The sequence below is a fragment of the Pleuronectes platessa genome, chromosome 2, assembly GCF_947347685.1.
Source record: "Pleuronectes platessa chromosome 2, fPlePla1.1, whole genome shotgun sequence".
Lineage (NCBI taxonomy): Eukaryota > Metazoa > Chordata > Actinopteri > Pleuronectiformes > Pleuronectidae > Pleuronectes > Pleuronectes platessa.
In genome coordinates, this window is record NC_070627.1 from 27116600 (window position 1) to 27136701 (window position 20102).

At 40.3% G+C, this 20102-nt stretch overlaps 1 protein-coding gene across 3 annotated transcripts in view; it reads right to left on the reverse strand.

The window, feature by feature from the left end:
- iqsec1b (IQ motif and Sec7 domain ArfGEF 1b) overlaps positions 1-20102 on the reverse strand; it is a 199400-nt gene that overhangs the window by 76356 nt on the left and 102942 nt on the right. For all 3 annotated transcript variants that reach the window (XM_053430917.1, XM_053430909.1, XM_053430941.1), the window contains one exon: positions 7666-7719. In XM_053430917.1, the coding sequence (XP_053286892.1) occupies positions 7666-7719 (54 nt within the window). The remainder of the gene's footprint in view (positions 1-7665; positions 7720-20102) is intronic.

Consider the following 20102-nt stretch of genomic DNA (forward strand, 5'->3'; position numbering starts at 1 on the left):
TTGCACATTCTTCCCTAGATGTAAAAAACAACAGTATACAAATGTTGCTGGCCATTAGATGCCTTGAGGTTCTGTGTGTATCATGACTTCCTGCCAGTAAAGCTGCAGTGAAAGTGTCATAATAAAGAAAGAGAAATTAGCACGTTCAACTGGGTGTCATATTTCCATCCAAGCCAATTGGAGCTAGAGCTGATAATAAAAAAAATGTACTACTGCTAAGTCTATTCCCATTGCAGACAAATGGCTAATGTTCGTGGGTGTAAGTGGGTTTCTCGTTTTACCAGTGGAAATGAGACAACACACACAGACACACACGCACACTTTACCTTTAACCTTTATTTTAGTACTTTATGCTTTAGAGACTTGCTTTTTGTTGACATAAGGTTGACAAATCCCAATAATGTGACTGTGTCAACAGGTTTAGGTCCCCACGAGGTGAGTTATACCTGGATCTCACACACAAATCATACCGATCTATTTATAGTTTTCATATGATCATCTACAGCTCACCATAGCACAATTTACACCACATTTATTCTGATAGGTTACATCAAAAACTCAGGGGTAATTTCTTACAACGACAAAGACTCGATTATTCTCAATGATCTATACAACCCTGAATGAGAACTGTACTTTCTGCTTGAATACTCCAACCAAAATAACTGTGAAGGTCCCACTGGGAGGTGTAAGAGATGCTGCTTTTGTGTTTGTTAAATGCAGCACGTGATTGGGTTTCAGGGTTAAATGTTCCTCTAAGGAAAATGTATTCAGCAGAATGTTCCTTATCTGAGTCTGGGCAGGTCAACTCCATCAGCTCCCACTCTCCACACAGATTTTAAATTTTTTTAAAGTTTTTACATCGGGCCAACAGAAAACTGCCCTACAGCTATTGCGAGGGAGCGAGACACCACTTTTTCTGTATCCCTCCTCATACTAGTGGATGTGAGGATACGATACAACCCAAGATCCTGTGCAAAAATATGTGATTCACGTTTTTTATGCTGACAAATTCAATTTATTTCTGCAAGTTTTTCAAGATTGATAAGGAACTAAATCAGTTTTAATCTCCAGGACATCCTGCTTGCTCAGCAGGAAGAGCCATATATCATGCTCTGTAAACACTGGCTCCACATCATCTTACGTTTCCTCTGTTATTTTTACTATTCTCAAACGTCCATCTATTGTTTTAGAAATCAGGATATGCAATGTTTACATCCACCCCCTGTCTCACCACTGAAGGAAAAAATATTTATGACCCAGGTCTGAGGTTAGATTGAACTAGGATGCAAACCAGCTCCCAGACCAGCACAGCAACCATGTTAACATCAGTGGATTTTTTGAGATCACAGCCCAGCTGCAGCCTCAGAGATCAGCCAACTTGGACGCCTCAAACATCTCCATTCCTCCGCCAGCACCTGAAAGCAACATTACGGCCAGAAATAATGATCAGATGGATCCGAATGAGCTGCGAGAGTCAAAAACTTCTGCCAAATATCAACCGAAAGCTGCTTGTTCACAATGCACGATTATAACTCAGCCCAGTTAGTCAGTTACAGATGAGTTTTGCAACTGTGTGAGTGGCAGATTAGCACAAACTGCAGCTTACATTAAGTGCATCTGGTTCGGGTTGGGTTCAGACAGGAAACCTTTCGGGTCAGGCTCAGTTAGTTTTCCTTTAAGCTCGAGTGTGGTTCAGACAAAGCTATCTGTCCCTCTCTTTTCTCTACAACTATCATGTCCACTGAAGTGTTTCATCTCCTCCAGCCTGATGTGTCATCCTGCTCACCAAATGACACAGAAGAGCAGGAGGATCAGTCCGATTCACCGTATCTCCTCTCGCATGTGTTTTTGTGATTAAAGGTAGTTTCTGGTTGGGTCAGGGGATTTCTCCTGGTGAAAGGAGCGTGTGACCCCCCGTCACCAGCCATTCATGAAGTGTGAACTCACAATGACTACAAGACTCAATACCACAGCAAACAGTGGATTGTGAACTACGCAGCTATTCAACAACTTTAGAACTCAGCTTAAGAAACCCAGGAGGAAACAATTCCCTACAAGCCCCTGTTGACCCCCAGTATTACGGCTTCATCATTCCACGGATGCCCAGTAAGAAACCGGTACTGGATTAACAAATGTAAATTTCTTAATATAGATTTGAAAAATCTCTTGTCTATGATAATATCATACTACAGCCTAATATATGGATTTTAAACATTCTAAATAAACAGTTAAAAAAGGTTGGAGTCCATGCAGTTACATATGTGTTTGTGTCCAACTGAGTCTCATGCTGCAGTCTCATCAGTGTTGTTCTTCATTGAGTGTGATGATTGTGTCAGTTGTTGGGATGTAATACACACATACTGATTGGTAGTATTAATCTAACTGCTGCTGTCGTATTTCTGCATGAACACACAGGCATGAACGCCCTCTGCTGCTTGCTGAAGCACATGGGGTTGGTGTGAGGGTGTGATCCATCTTTTATGGCACCACGACTCGGATCAGATTCTAAACACACCAACCGTTGGCATTTCATAGACAAATGTATCTGCCATCACCAATCCACAAACTCAAAGATGTTGAATGATGTAATGCAGAGAAAGGAGGTGAAATCTTATATTTGACAAGGGAACATTTTACTGTTTCTGACTAATGACTTAAATTTAAATCAATTTCAAGAATTATTGATTCAATTTGGTTAATTAACTAATCGGGAATGGTATTGTCACAGCGCTGTGTATAAATAAGCACATATACATATATGTTGCATAAATATGCATATATATATATATATATATATATATGCATTTATATATATATATATAGGATATGTAGCTTCAGGAACTGGTGTTTGAATAATGCTACTTCTTGAAGTCAACTGTCATTCGATCAGACAGCCTGGTCGGTGTATGACAGCAAATTGCCATGAACAGCAGAGCCCATCACATTATCCATTGTGCGACAGAGACTGGATCACTGCAGATGTGTGTACAGGTACGGCGTGTGTTTGCCTGAATGTGCCTCCATGCAGATTTATGGCAAAGCGAGGCCTCTTTGATCTCCAACACCCTCGGCTGTGCTCTGCAGTGCCGCCATGAAACAGACTTTACAATTAGATCAATTCAACACAAACAGTGGTGGCAGGAGAGCGAATAAAAAGGCTGATCTATTTATGGCTCCTTCACGCACGATGACAACACTTATATGAGGTTACTCCTAATTAGCTGGAGTGTCTCGAGTCTTATGTACCATCTGAGAATATCCAGCTGTAATTACTACTGCCTGTTAAAAACAGCCACGTGCTGCAGAGCTCTTACATCACTTCGGCGAAACAGCAACACTGCTGCACGCTGGATACACACAGACCTTTGTCAAACTAAAACAATCTCAGTCCACATGAGTGTTATAGCTCAGGATTAGTTATTATCCCTGTGCATACTAACGTGCCTGAAAATGAACATTAGTGAACACTCACGTAAACTGGGCACAGAGTAAACAGGAAGCATTTTGTTGTTGGTTGCATAATTGTCACAGATGTTTATGCTCAAATATTAGTTCATCTCCTTCACATGTAAGCAGATGTATCATTGTAAAAACACATTTAACTGTACAACAATGCTTATCATTTATTATCCACTTTGTGTTCTACATTGGTAGTCAAGGCTTATGGTGATGGTGATCTTCAAGATCCTGAGCCAAATGTTTACAATATATCAAAAGCAATTTTTGTCAGCAGAGCACCATTTTATTTATTGTTTAGTTGTGTGTGGTTTATGTTATTAGTGTTTTATTTATTTAGGATATGCTAATTATCTAAATACTAATTTAAATGTCAGACTTAATATTCTTTAGAATTAAGTTTGTTGATCTCTGAAAGGGTGTACCTACATGATTATGCTATTACTTTATTATTAAAATGATGACAATATTATTCATAACAATAATTTCAGGCACAATATACCTCCCAAGAAACTGTGTTATCATGACATCTCTACCTTTATATTTTTAGTAATGCTAGTTAAGTTAAAGATTTCCTCGCACAGTTACACATATTCAAGCAAAATGTATACAGTTCAATGACATATCCATAACTGATTTGATATTAAATCGGATAAAACCTTGTGAATCTGAAATTAAGCGATACCCATTCTTAGTCAAGAAATGACCAATGTATATGGGAACCGTCAGGAAATGGTCTAATAGGTGTATTATTGCCATACTAAACAGTGAAGTGATACATGTTGGGTGCGCCTAAATGATGTGCTTGTGCACCGAAAGAAACAGTTAATGCAACCAATGTAAAAAAGTAAGTCTTGAGCCCTGGTGTGATATATGTGTTAATAAATAACAATAATTTAGTCCGGCCCTCGAAGGATGTTATAAAAGCTTTAATGGCCCTTGATAGATTAAAGCTTCGCCATCCCTGATTTAAAGTAAAACACAAAGGCTGTTCAACACCGCCACAGTCATCTTTCAAGTTGTGAAGGCATCAAACTTTAACAAGGAAGGCTCCTTAAATATTTTAGGGACCAATTTATTTTCGACCAGCGGGCAGACATCTATGAATAGATTTACCGTTGTGATAACAGCAGGTGGGGAACAATGTTGACACCTAAAGGTCCTGTAGCCTATGGAAACAAGCTGACAAAGAAGATCTCTACAAAGTTCAATCAATCAGAACACAGCAGCACAGCTCCGGCTGCTGTACTTGATGTTGCTGTCATGAAGAGTGAAGAGTGATGGCCTCATTGAACGGCTGTATATGCACACACAGTTAACATAGATTAAGATTTAAGAGAGGGGCCTATATCAACCTCATCAAACATTCAGTGTCAGACAGCATGGCTTGTGCATAATTAACAGTTATCTGAGACTAATTGTTAAGCACTTCTCTGAAGAGTCCTTACACATTAATTACCTCATCGCTTAGTTGGGACACGTGTTGTCATATTATGACTGCTTGGCTCTTATTGGTTCTAAAGAAGGAGGCAAGTGAAACAGGGAACCATCGATGTAGACACGAGGAGGGGGGGGGCTACAGCTTTGTTCAACTCAAACGATAAAATCATCAACACTGATGCAATGTCACAGTGCTTAGGTCAACATCATGACGACTGTCGGCCCAAACCTACCATAAACGATAACACTATGCACACAGAAACACAAAAAATATATACAAAAATAAATAGTGTAAAAGCTGCAGTAACCAAGTTGTGTATATTAACAATAGATCAACTATGTGTAATTTGAAAATAATCACCACAGCTTCTTTTACCTGCTGCGGCAGACAACAACAATCCGTCAGCTAAAGAGTCCGTTATTTTTCTGTTGTCAGAATAGTCAGCAAGGGAATATCGGATTTATTGGTTATGTGGCCAGAAAGCTGAAATGAATAATGATGCTCCTCTGTGCCTGGAACACAAGGGCAACAAAACGGTTAAAAAGTTCAGAAAATAATTTATAAAGACAGCAAACAATATCTGTTAAGTACACACTAAGGAATATAGTGTACATTAAATAAAGATAAATTTGTCATTGACAGAATCAGCTTCTAGTTTGAAAGAGGAAGAATGTTATGAAAGAATAAACTTGAAGTAGTATTTTTGTACTTTCTTACAGTCCTTTTCAGAGTGAGAATAGTATTAGTATCTGATACTTTAACCACTAGACATGTTACAATATCAGATTTCACACTCACCAGCAACTTTTTCACCAAACATTAAAATCTATTGAAATTAGTTTGTTTTTTCTGTCTTTTCTCCCCTTTCTTTGTTGTCCTGTTTTTCCTTCAGAAAACACTTTAACTTTAACTGGAACTGCACATGGATATTAAGACATTTTGGTCTGAGCACACATAAAGCTTGGTCACTTTTGCTTAACGCCAGGATGGTTATAAATACATTTTCCAACGTCGGTGCAGAGTGAGTGTCAAAAACGACAAATAGTAAAACATACAGTCCCACAATTCACCTCCTAAGAATCCGTTGCTCTCTAAGAACCCAATAGACATCAGACACTGAGATCACCTGATGCAATGAGCAAACCGAAACACAACAGGTGACCATGTGCTTATCTGAGTAGAGAAAGATGAGACAGCCTCATGATTTCCCCACTTCCTTGTCTCACTACAGATTGGATTAGCTCTTGATTTCTCTGCAGAGCGAGTGAAAAATGGACGAGAAGCTGATTGCAGCCACACAGAGCTCCCTTAATGCTCCTACACTTCTGTTTGAAGTCTGGAGGAGCAAGTGTCTCAGACCGGAGGCTGGAACCACTGCTGGCTCAGAAGTGAGGTTTAAAGGGGGCTGGGTCGCTAAAAAACCTGTATTCATGTGACTTCATGAGATGATGATGTCAACAATAGTTACAAAAGAGCAGCTTCAGAGCGACAGACCCACCAGCGACCTTGATGTTGGGCAGATCACATGATGCGGCGCCGCTGCTTTGCGGCTGTGCCCTGAACGAGCGAGGGGAGGGGCTGCTTGGCAATATGCTAAAAACCCTGCTTAGGGGCGAGCCTTCAGTGGAACAGATGGAGGCGCCTTCTTTCTTATGCAATCCTGCCTTAGTGAAGCAGAAAATATGAGTTTTATGTGACCCCCTCGATGTCAGATGAAATAAAAAGCCTAACGAACATCCTGGGACGAGCAGATGAGCTCTGGACAAAGATGAGTATTCAGACTAACTAGAGGTCTTTTCCCATTTTACCGAGCAGTCACATTGAATGATGTGCAAAATATGACATAAGCCTGATGCATGACACCACATTATGAATTATCTCGGATAGGAAGTATCAATTAGCCATTATTGCTCGGATATGTCCAGATTTATTTGTTACAGATTTCCCATTTGGATTAATCACATTTATAAATATAATCAAAGACAGTGAAGAAGTGGTCATTAATCCATTATCACTTGTACTGCAGGAGATTCTCTATATTTCAATTCTCTTCAAATCATATAACAACATCGATTGGGCTTGTTTCTTTCTGCCTTGATCCTGTGATTGTAGCCTCCATAAATGTAATTAAGTTAATGTGAGTTTAGAGGAAAACAAGCACAAAGTGTTTGTGTGTGCAACGATCGTCACTGCTACCGTGAGGCGCCACTACTGAAGGCTCCAAATTCACCAAAGAGGGAGATCAAGCAGGCTGAGAGAAGAGGACGTGCTGGTGAAAGGCTTTGAATAATAATAACACTCGAGGAAGGGGTGAGAAAAAAAAAGCCAGCCTTCTTGAGACCCCTTTCTATAAATAGCTCCGCTGGTGTGACATCATCAGAGCTACGCAAATACAGTCCAACCTTCACTTCTGTCAGTGCAGCAGAAAAGACAGAGGGAGTGATTGTTTTGCATGGTGACTGATTGGGTTGAAGACTGGCAGACACACACAGGAACACATGCACATGCAAAGAGCTGTACACAAACTCCACTTTTTTGCTAGATATATTTGCTATCATTAAGGTTTGTTACAACCACTTTCCTCCATGAACAGACAGGAAATAACAACTTAAAAGTAACATACATCTATACTTGAAGAAAAATAACCCAAATTATATGTCAAGTGAACCCAGGAAAATGTTCAGGTGAATTCTGTTTATCAGATTTCTTTGACTACACCTCATTCCCCCCCTAATCCACCAGCATGCAACATTTATACGAGTACTCACGAGTGATGGTGGCGTCTGTGGGTCATGGCGGAGCTGGGATCCTCTGAGTCCGGTCTGGGGGAGCAAGAGAGCAGAAAGCTGAGTAACACTGACTGGCATACAGTTATAGCTCCCTCAGTCACCCATCAAACACACACACACACACACACACACACACACACACACACACACACACACACACACACACACACACACACACGCACACACACACACACACACACACACACTGACTTAGCGTGCTGCTCATTCAAGCTCGGTCACAGTAGGAATGATGGCTCACGTACAGCAGTCTCATGATGTAACTGGCGCTACACAACTCATTAGCAGAAGGCAAAGCAAACACTCTCTACTGCATTTAACCTACTTAATCTATATTCATGTACAGAGACCAGTACATATCCATTAAGTCTATACTCAAGCCTATCCGTACGGGCGATATCTATTAGCGCCTGGGGGCTCGACTTTGTTGTTCAGCAACAGGGAGTAAAAGACAAATTTTGTACATGTGTGTATATTTTCCATTTTCATTATTTTCTGAAATCTAAATACAGATTTAAATATATGGCTATTACGTGAAGCTTTAATGGAAGCGGAAAGGCTTAATGCAAAATAAAATAAATATGTATACAATCCCATTGCATTGTTATTACGTTCAATGCCTGTAAATATATTCAACAATAATGTTTACAAGCATACTATTTACCAATGCGTCATGGCTGTATGTGTGCCCTCACGTGTATGTGTGTGTGTGTGTGTATGGGTGTGTGTGTTTGTGTGTGTTGGCCAAGCAAGGATTATCTCGCTGTAAAGGCACAACATGCAACAGCTCACTGTAGCCTACCACTGTACTGAGCTGGGGAAATGGGATTGGCTGTCTGGTCTCTATGGAAACCACTGGCTACGTTGAGGGCAGGTCTAGAGAGGGAGAGGCATCAGGGAATCGTATTCTTTCCTGGCCTCTCATCCGCAGCGGCTGAATCCTTCCCAGCTAATGGACCACTGTACCAATGACTGGGCAGGGGCGTGCCTTATTTACATTTCATACAGCTGCACAAACTATTCCAACAAACAAACCGATCGACTTTTAATGAGTAGAGATTATTTTGAGGAAATTCTGCAGAAAAAACTTTAACTGCATGCCCTCACATACTTTGCGACTTTTTTGTGTGCATTTCCACCTATTTATGTAGTGCTCACTGTTCTATGCACTACAGTCCACTGATTAATGAAAGGTTGGAATGGGAAAGGTGAGTTTTGCAATGATGCAGTCACCTCTACGGGGCTATTAGTTGGATGCTTGTTTCATCGCTTTGCTCCGGACTAAAACTTGGCAGAAATACATTGTTTATTGTCTCAGAGCAGATAACTGGACTTGGAAACTGATACTGTTAAAGGTTTGTCCTCTGTTGGTGACGATGCCTTCCATTCAGATAACTCAGTATTTGTGAAATCAGCTCCTTCACTATGGTTGCTATGGTTACATTGTGCGCCGTGACAGCAGATTGAAAATGAACTCCACAGCCGCCCTTCCCTTTCCTTACTGCTGGCAGCAGCCCAGGGCGCCACATCTGCTGCCATGTTCACACTGAAAACAATGGAAGCGGCAGTGGCTCGCAGTATATTGAGATAGCTGAGATAGCTAATTATCAAATTGTATCCTCTCTGGAACATGTGACTGTAATGCAATGTTCACATTACAGTGTCATATTAGAAAAATCACAAAATCTGCATTTTATCATCTCAAAAACAAAGTCAGGAACTTCGTGACAAAACAAGACTTGGAAAACAGATTCATGTTGTTATTTGCAGTACAATTGACTACTGTACTGGACTTTTATCCAGAATGTCAATTAGACACTTATAACCCATCCAAAATGAATTCACAAGAGTTTAACCAAATCAAAACAGACCTGTGTTCTTAAAGGTCTACACTGGCTGCAAGTAAGCCACAAGACTGATTTGAAAGTTGAACTGCTCTTATTTAAATCTGTTAATCGAGCTATTCCCAAATACCTAACAGATATGTTACTCTAACACAGTCAGACCCCTGAGATTATTACTTTACACGGTCCTTTTTTATTTGAATTATTTTTCCCTTTGCACTTATTTCAAAAAAAGATTATTTCCTTTATACTATCCGTTTTTATTTTCCTTTTGCTTGAAATTAGGTTTTACCTGTGCCTTCATATTTAAATTATTTCGATTTTTTTTTAATAAATTGTGTCTGTGTTGTTTTTAATGTCCCTGTACAGCACCTCGAATCTATCTCTGTGTATGAAAGGTGCTTCATTAATAAATGCATTGCCTGTTTTTTTATAAAATGTTATATACTGCACAAGGTGTGTACCTTAGTTTTGAAAATGTTAAGAATATTAACTTACGGAAACGGAACATTAAAAGTTAACAAATCTATGTGGTAGTAATCTCTAGAATACATATTCCCAAATATAATAAACATAAGGCTATTGCTTTTTTGTTCCATTGTTGAATTGCAAGTGTTGTATATAGTGGATACATTTACAAACTCATGCAGAATATGGACATGTGAATGAAATGATGGACAACATCATACTACATAGTGAACAAGAAGAGATTTACGGACATATCTTTAGTCTTTTTTCTTTCTCATCCTTTTGTTTTGAGACGCCTTAGGAGATCATAACCTGGGAACCACCAATATAGGTGGCTCACACAACTCCTCACAAGTGCCCCAGCCAACCAGCGTGTTGCCAGTTCACCGACATGGGCATGACCCCTCACCAGCTTCCCAAAGAACAATATCCATGGTGTTTGCTGGAAAAGCATCCAAGTCTGAGATAAAGCTGCTGGGGATTGCAAGTAGCAGCTGTTTTATTTAGGAGTTGTTCAAGTACCAAATTCAATCAACTGGCTACAAAGTAAGGTAATGTCAGCTTGAACACAAACACACAAGCCAGCAGCCTATATTAAGTAGTGAAAGTGCCTCGACATCTGTTAATGGACCTGTCAGGGGTAGGCAGCGGTCGGCAACTTGTCACCTGCAACAAAAGTACTATCGAAGAGGAGCAATTCAGAGTGACACCACATCTCATCAGGAAAGCAGGGTCTATAGCTGTCTTAGTTTGCAGTGAGCTGCTCTTTTCTTTCTTTGCTCAAAACATTTTAAACCTGCAGAGAAAGCAAAGCCTGGTCTTATCAAGGATGCACCGATGGCTATCAGCTAACGCTCACATCAAGACAGTTTTGTAAACTTCTGTCAGATATAGCCATAAGCAGGGAGAGAGAAGGGAGGGTGGAGCCAATCACCCACAAAATAGGCCAAATGAAAAGCTGCACTATAACTCAGCAGATAACATGACTGCTGAATACGCTCTGCATGTATAACGTACTGCCAAACTTTGCGGCATCTTCCTCACAAGAACACACACACTGGGGAGAAATGGCTGATCCTTTTTGACCTGATGAGAGTTGAAGCGGAAGGAAGCGCTGGAACATCAATCACACGCAAGGCCCTTACTACGGTTGTCATGATAATAGTGATGACTGAAAGCAAATATCTCTTATCCCTCGTCTTAGTGACATTCGGCAGCAATCTACACAAACCGCAGAGATCACCGTCATTTTTGCATGTCCGACAGTACCTCCCCCAAGGTTCTCCGTCTAGTCTTAGAGAAGGTGAGTTATCCTTAGGGGAGATGTTTTCAGTCTGTTCACAGCCAGACAGAAAATGCACAAGCAGGAGGGAGCTTGTCAGTTCGAAGAATACTGCTGGATGGGTTGCTGCATGTGAGCTCACTTTGTGGTGTCGATTTGATTTGTTAAACCCCTCCCTCGACAGCAGGGAGTGAATAAGACCCCCCCGGGGGCCATCATCTTGCGTCTACAGTACAAACAACATAGATCTTTAGCGGCATTCAGACTGGAGTGACGCTGACAGCCACATCTCTGGTCTGACTCATCATTGGAAACTGGTCTCTGTGGAACCTGACTGGATTAGTCGTGTGCATTGAGCACGAAAAGGCTGTCTGCCGCAGACAAAGGGCAGCTTGAGGCTGACATAATTGATTCATCTGGTAAAACTCACGGTAAAGGCCAACTAGCATGAGGTCCTACGAGCCATGCTAGATTTGAGGCCTCATTCATAACTACCAAGATCAGATGGACATAGTTAAAACACAGGCATTGGCAGCCTTCACATTAATCATCAATTGACAGCAAGTTCAGTTCAGGAGATTTCAAAGGAAATGCTCTGGCTTTCTCAGACTGCACTGGGGATATTGAATCATGACAGCAGGCAACATATAGCTGATAGCCAATTTATGTCAGAACAAGAATGTACAACAAACACTGATGGTTTGAAAGAGTGATAGAAGCCTGTTATGTCAAACTTGAGGGATCATCTCTAAACAGAGCCCATTCTCCCTATGACTACAGAACTTAATGATTCAGGCGTCCATTCATGTCCATGGTAAAACGTAAAAAATTGACATATAAATGGAAACACCTTTCACGTACACTGGCTATGTGCATGCCAGTGTGGGCAGGTAAAGATTGTCCCCTCTGCAGTTGATTTCTTATTTGTATAAAATACAACACATTAGAAATGACAAGGGTGAAAATGTATGTTCTTGGACCGTCTTGGTCGAACTGTTAAGCCGTTTACAGACATGAACAAAAATCCACACACTGGGGTCCAGACATTCTCCTGAGTTTGCCTTTCACATTCAGGCGCGTTCACAACACAAGATTCTCCGTGTTCAGGGGACCGGCTGATGGAGGGCACACATCTAAATTCTGCTGTTTTTGTCATCACATTAACACTGGTGTCGGCTCTTATCACCAATAATCTCGAATCTCACTGTCATTCCTCCTTGGCATCTTCGACTGGGTCTTCTACATGGCTCCTATTTTGATATTTTTATTATTTTTATTAATTTGCATCTGTTGACTGTTATGCCCATTTCAGGGCCCAGCATTCATAGCTGTGCGTAGGTGTGTGTGAGTTACGCTGTAATTACACTGTCAAAACACTGTGGTGTTGCGGGTCTTTCGGTTTCTGGTTTACGCGTAGCTTCGTTGCAGAAGCATGAATGGGGCTTTAGAAGTGTGCTCAGTTCTTATCAGTGTATTACCTGTATTTTCATATGGGCTCACTTGGACATTATCTGTAGTTTTTACCGAAGGGGCTGGTAGGAGAGACTCAGAAAATGTGAGTCCAGACAGAAATGCAGCCCTACTACACTAAATGCAGCGCTGCTTACACTAAAAACAATATTTGATTCAATATTTCCAGAAACGTTCACCATTTTAGGAGTTTGGAACTCAGGGTGGCATGGATGTCAGATGTAAATGATTCATTTTAAAACTAAATCATATTAGTATGGAAGCTGGTGAAGGGTTTAGAGCGGAAGGAGGTGTAAAGTTTCTCTAGGTAGAAGGAGTGTTTTTGGAGTCATATTACTGTGCATTCATCATAAGAGTTAAAAGCCAGTGGCTTTACACTCAAAAAACATCACTACCCTGCTTGCAGTTGGGGTAATAACAAGACACAGAATGGGGAAGAGGTTGGGAAGTAGCAGTTCAATCACCATGGATTTGTTCTGCGAGACACATGGTTAGTTTATTGAGTTCTCTTTGACAAAAGCCATTTTGCAGATTTTGGCCTTGGTTTGCTAATCACTTCTACATTGATGCAGCAGTAAGGACACAAGTGAGTGTGCAGCAGTGATATCGTGTGTGTGTGTGTGTGTGTGTGTGTGTGTCTGTGTCTGTGTGTGTGTGTGTGTGTGTCTGTGTCTGTGTCTGTGTCTGTGTGTGTGTGTGTGTGTGTGTGTGAGTGATTAAAAGAAAAATCGTCAAAGAGCTATTCCTCTCTCTATGGTCACTGTCTCCCTCCTCCGGCTGTCCTTCCTCAAAAATGCAACAATACTCCTCTAGCCAGGGTCAGATGACACATGCACTGTGCAGCTCTACATTGTTCTGCTACCAAACCTGAACAGGCCAGTAGGTCAGTGGATTATATTCTCACATGGAATTTCCTGACAGATGTTTTTCTTACGTCCTCTTCCTGTGTCATGTGTCCATGTGTGGCATTGTGTTGCATAGAACATATGCAGCACTCTGTTAGAAGAGGAACAGAGACAGTATGTGTTTAACTGACCTGAAAGCTACCAGTCAGAGACAGGACAGGTCCGAGTCTCAGCTTTAGACATGTACAGCACTCAATACCTCATTAACAAAAACAAAAAAGTCCTGTAGTCGTGGCTATAAATATTTCTCTATATCTATCTACAACTTCCATAAATCTCTTTCTGTCTACCTGTACGTGGCTCACATATCTTGGGAACCGTTCATCTTATCAGCTTTACACTTGACATGTGTATTGTTGAGGTCCAAAGGGAGAGCAGTGTTGATATTGGTGGGATTTAAACATGCAATGTGTTCAATATTAAAAAGCTTTGCAGGTGAGCAGCGCTCTGTAGCAGCGGCTGGGACATCAATGACAAAAGAATCCCAAAATGTAAAATCAGTACAACTGACTCTTTGTACTAAGTAGAGCTTCACAAATATTTGAATAAACAGGTGAGCATTTCTTTTTGCAGCAGCTGAATTACTGCAGGTCATTTTTACATTTTCAGAAAGAAAGCTGCAACCAGTTTTAACAAAGGTCAGGCAAACAGACCATTCCAAACCGGTAGGTTTAGAATGGGCACTGCATGAGGGGTTAACAATGGATCATATGGCACAGTGTGGTATAAGAGATGTAAATCATATCGATGATTACACTTAGAATTATCAGATAACTTTATCTATACTCCACTGAACATTTTATCATCTTTCACCTCAAGTTTGATCTTCAGTGTTTCGGGTCAGTTGCACAGATCTTCACAGAGAGTTCAATTAAACTCATTGTCCAGCACAAACAGAATCCAGTTAATTAGTAAATCAGTTAAAATGAGCATCAGCTACTCAGATATTTTCTCAGACACTTGGCACTAAATATTTAGAATGTGCTTTATGTTTATATACACAACTGTGTGTTTCCCTAAGCAGTACAGGTTTAATCCAAATAATTGGCATTTCAAGTAGGCTACATAATTGAGAACACCACCATCAGAAATAAACAATTCTATTATCAAATCCATATAATCACCAAATATCGCCAAATAAACCTTAAATCCCCCTGTTTCCAGTTTGGAATGTTATCAGAAGTTTCACAGCCATACAACTGTTAGAAACAAAGGAAATGGGCAAAGTCGATGAAGTGGGATTGTGGGAACAAAACGCTTCAGGCTGACCTGGAGCACTTTGGAGTGGTGGTTGGAACCTCTACTATACACCACATGGAACTGAACAAAACACTGCATGCTATACCAAACAGGGCTTTATAGATGAACACCAACGAGGACATAAATATTTAAACAAAAATTTACAAACAGATGAAACCAGAGAAGCGCTTATTGGATATGAAGTGTATCAGTTTGTTAAGTTAAACCTATAAGGAGAAGAACACCCTACAGTAAAACACAGTGGGGCTCCATCATGCTGTGGGACTACTTTGTTGACTCTGGCACTGGAGGCCTTGAATGTATAAGAGGGATGACAGCATCACAATATCACCAAAGCGTTTCACAGCAAAGTGTGATACCCAGTGTCACAAAACCAGGGTTGAGGTGAAGGTCTTGGATCTTTCAGCAGGACAATGAACCACAGCGGCACAATAGAACGGTTGAAAAGGAAAAGATGAGCTGTTTGAAACTGGCCAGCAGTGAGTCCTGACCCGAGGAAGCTGAAAATGGGCTTTTACAATAGTCTGATTTATAAATGGATTAATTTAAATTTATTTCTGTTTAAAATTCAGGGGTTCCAGCTATTGTGACTGGTACTGTAGGTACATCTATGCCACTACTGACTGAACTACAATTTAAATATGATTGCATTTCACTTGGTTATTTCCCAAAACTCCAGTTTGTTTCTTTGCTGTGTTTATTTGACAGTTGGATGGAATGATACAGAAAACATGGCTAACAGGAAAAAACATTCAAACGATTAAAATGTTTACAATCTGAACTTTTATATTAGTAATGTATAGATGACATCATGACAGGCATCAATCATAAGCTGCTATCAGACTTGCACTGAACTCCACAAATCCTTTGTATTTTCTCCGCAGGAGGTGCAAGTGTGAACGCAAATGTCAGAGAGCCTCCGCAGATATGCTGACTTTCTCCAACTTGCCTCTTAGTATAGTATAAGTCTACAGAATGTTAGGAGAATCCAATGTGAGAACACGGCAGGGATCCACCACTGGATTCACTGTGAACGAATGCAAACATTTATAAAAAACAAACAAAAAGAAAACAAACATCTTGCGGTGTAAAAGTGGTGCCAGAGAAGACACTGAGGAATATGCCATGAGAGTTTGTGGTGATAAGAGCAGGCAAAAGTGTCAGGGTGCTGTAAACATGATGATGATGTAAACACGTGACATCCTGCTATCAAGAGGATTTGATGCTGTTGTGAACGCTAATGTGCGGAGAACCTCCCGCTGCGTTGTGCATGTGTGAAAGTCCCAATTCTCATGTCATGTCTGTATCTGAACTCAGCTAACGGAGCTTAACAGTGAGTCTCAGCTCATTGTCCTTTTTAGTGAGACCACATATAAAAAAAAATGTAAGCCATAAAGTAATCATGTATCTGCCACCAGTCACAAATTCTTACAAATTCTAGCTGGAGAGATTCACAAAATTAAGTTTTGTGCCTGCTTCCTCTAGCTGCCATCTGAGGCTGGGCAACATCACAAAGTTGCACATGTTTCATTAACTTCAGAACAAGATGACAACATGTCACAGCAGCGAGTGTGTTTTTAACAAAGACAAGTGACAAGCAAAGAAAATATCTTGTCTCTGGTTTTAAGATGATATATTTTACAGGTGTGATCCTGTGTTGTCACTTATGTCTTTTCAGTAAGTGGCTACATGATTGTAATAATAGTATGAATGGATTTTATGGATAAGTGTGTGTGTGTATGTGTGTGTGGTCACAGTGTTGAGCCAGTACAAGGACCAACAGAGGGCAGTGTTTTTTCACCCACTGAGCTCTGTCCCACTTGTCCCTCTGGAGAGACTTCAGAACAAAAGGACAGCATCGACACACTGTTCATCTAAAATCTACTTCATCCTGGTTCACATTAGGCCAAAGGCACATGTGAATAATTCATTTTCAGTGTCATTGCATGGAGAAAGAAACCATCTCCAGTAGAGAGCTCTAAAACTCTGTATTCATGTCTCCTTTCCCTCTACACATCTAACACAAGGCTGATGTTTTATTGAATATCTGTGTTTCATCCATATGTTGTGTTCTCGCAGACCACCACCTAACCTCAGGTCAGTTGTTTGATTAGAAACCACTGGCTCTGTGTGATGGGTGAAACTGAGCCATGTGACTAGAGTGTGTTGGTCAGCTACAGAGCCACTATCAAGCTCTGCAATATATCATCTCTCCCTTCAGAGACATGTTGACTGACAGACCGTGAGAGGGATTATTTAAGTATGCAGAGTTCATCCAGGGGCTTCATTCTGTGTGTAATTCTGTGTCATTTCAAATATGTGTGGAATTCTGACATAACAGAAACCTCTCATTGTTATCAGGTATGGTGTTCCTCCATTTCTTTAATTAGGCCTAAACACCCTTAACCGTTCTACAGTGACACTTCCAAAAACGCTTTACTTTATCATTATACAACAAAGCATCATATTAAAGTGGAAGGGAGTCAGTCCAAGGAAGATGTGTGACAGCTGGATTAATGAACAGAACAACAGCTTATATCTGTCATTAATGAGTTCTCTGTTGTGTTTGGCTTGTCACATACAGATGGCAAAGTTACAACTGTTGGTTGTTACTAACGATGATGGTAATTACATGCCTTCCTGTAAATTACTGCTTTAGAAGCAGAGAAACACACTCTGTGGTTTCATAAATCATATAGGAACAATTACAATGACCATTACAAGGTCACAAAAACAGATAGTAGAAATCAAAACCTAGAGGACTAATATGTAGCCATGTAAAACACTGCACAATTTGCAAACTACGAACCATAGGAGGAAGGAAGTGGTGTTTGTGTGTTTATACTAGTGTAAGTAGTAAACAATTTGACACAGTGGTAAAATTACAGTGTCATGTCCAACCAAAGGATTGGTCCCACACTAAACTTTGTATTGGTCAGTGATGTATTTAAAGCTGTGTAAGAAATACCATCAGGCCACACTGACTACAATTCTTGTTGCCAATGTGGCAGTGTAGTAGGGGTATATTGTTGTTCTATATTTACACATCTATTGTGAAGGAGGCGGGTCGCCACTTCCGAGGTTACAGGGTTTTTGTTTGTTTCTTTTTGTTGAGTTTCCATCATTCTGTTCTTTTATAATTATAATTGGTATTGTGTTGAGTGTGCGTGTATTCTTTGCTCTCCCCACTTGTGTTGGTTAAATGTTGTAAATAGTATAATAAGATACTCTAGATATTATGTAATGTTGCTCTAGTGATTTCATGTAAATATTTAACCAGTTATTTCTGTTTCTGTGTTATTCTGCATGTGGATAAAGAGGTGTGTGGTGGCATGTCTGCTGCGAAGCCGCCGTGCACATGTATCATTAGCATCCTAACTGATGACTGAAAAGTAATGATATGCATGTTATACAGGCGCTGAGCATGTATGTTTGATTATTTAATATATGTAAATTTCATTTTATTTACTTATTTATTTTATTCATTCCACTTAATTTATTTATTGTTTTTTGGAATGGCTGGTGCGCATGTCCTTCCTCATTGCTCTGGATTCTCTCGGGAAGGCGCTGAGCATGCAGCACACTCATGAAAGCCATTTCCTTGGGAGTCTATACGCAGAGTGGAAGACACTAAAGCAGCAATACTCCTTTCCATAACCAAAGACAATTATGGTACTAATGTTAAAGTAAGGAAGGCAAGTATAGTGCATTCTAATTAACTGCTCATGAGCAATTGTGTTCTTACGGTAGAAATGCTTACATTTATACTTGCGCACTTCTTGCTATTGGGTTTTTACAAATTTACATATACAAATGTTTCCAGAGACATATTTATCTTTGGGTTAAAATTATCACTGGCAAACCACAACGCTCCGAAACAACAGAAGAAAAAGCGACGTTCAGGTCTGTTTTCTCTTGTTGTCGTGTTGGCCTAACCAACAGCAATCTTGGAGCCCATCAGCTATCATCTGATGATGAATTAGAGTCTGGGGGCAATGGCCAATATTTTGGGGGTTCTGGTGCAGACAGTATAGATATCAGGGCCAATCTTTCATTCTCCTAACACTGTTTACAGTCTGACGAGTCCACACAAGTCAAAGGTCTCTTCACACATAACAAACACACAGTTACTTTTTGTATGTGTGTTAGACCCAGACAACATTTTGGCTCATCTCGACCTGCAGCGTTCTGCTTATGAATGAAGATGAATTAAAAAAACAACAGCCAATGTTATTCGGCCAATGTGTTCTCAACAAGAAACAATTTTTTTTTCTCCATATGGACCTGTGGGCAACCAAAGCGTTCTCAAACCTTCTCAGATCAAACCTGAAAAAAACACCCTCACCTAAAAAATTGTGCAGAAGCTTGCTCATTCATAGAGTTTCAACCAGCAGCACTCATCTAGGGGCTAACCGGAAAGATATGGTTTTAATTTATGTAAGATGTTTACCTACTGCCAGAACTTTTCATGTTTATATAGAGCTTATTAGAGTGTTTTCAAAATTCCACAATATAGTATTTGATTAACAGTACAGATAAAGCCCCCAAAACTCACATACTAAACCAAATATCCGGTACTGAACTGTTCAGAATGAATACATGTTGGTTTTGCCTAACAGTGTGCACTGTCTGTTCAATGTGAGAATACAAATATATGTAAATAAGAGTGGAGAGTGTTTATGCAAAAGAGAAAATGTACATATGGGAGAGTGTGAAATGGGTTTGACAGGTCCGGAATGAATTATGGCTTGTTTGGCCCCTAACATTTAACTGTGACATTTACAGAAACAGAGGCTCTGCCAAACACGTGTATCTGGCATCACGCTCCGGCTGCTGTTCTGCCAGCAAGGGGGGGTGTAGTGTAATACATGAAGTCACAGCAAGACTGACATTCCTCTCTGTCAGCAAAACTGTAGTATGTGCACTACATATATATACAGTATGCAAATAGGTCTATGATGGAGCGTATACATAATTCTCTAAGATGGATCCAACTCATCTACATTCAATTTGATGAGATTACTAAGTCCAACAGTGGCATGTTTATACAAGCAGAAGTCCTGCCTGATTTTCCCATGAAAAATATAAAGTACATGGAGCCTGTCAGTGTAATCCCTTATTTACACAGGCTGTTCAGGACAACACTGTGTTGCACCTTGATTCTGCCTC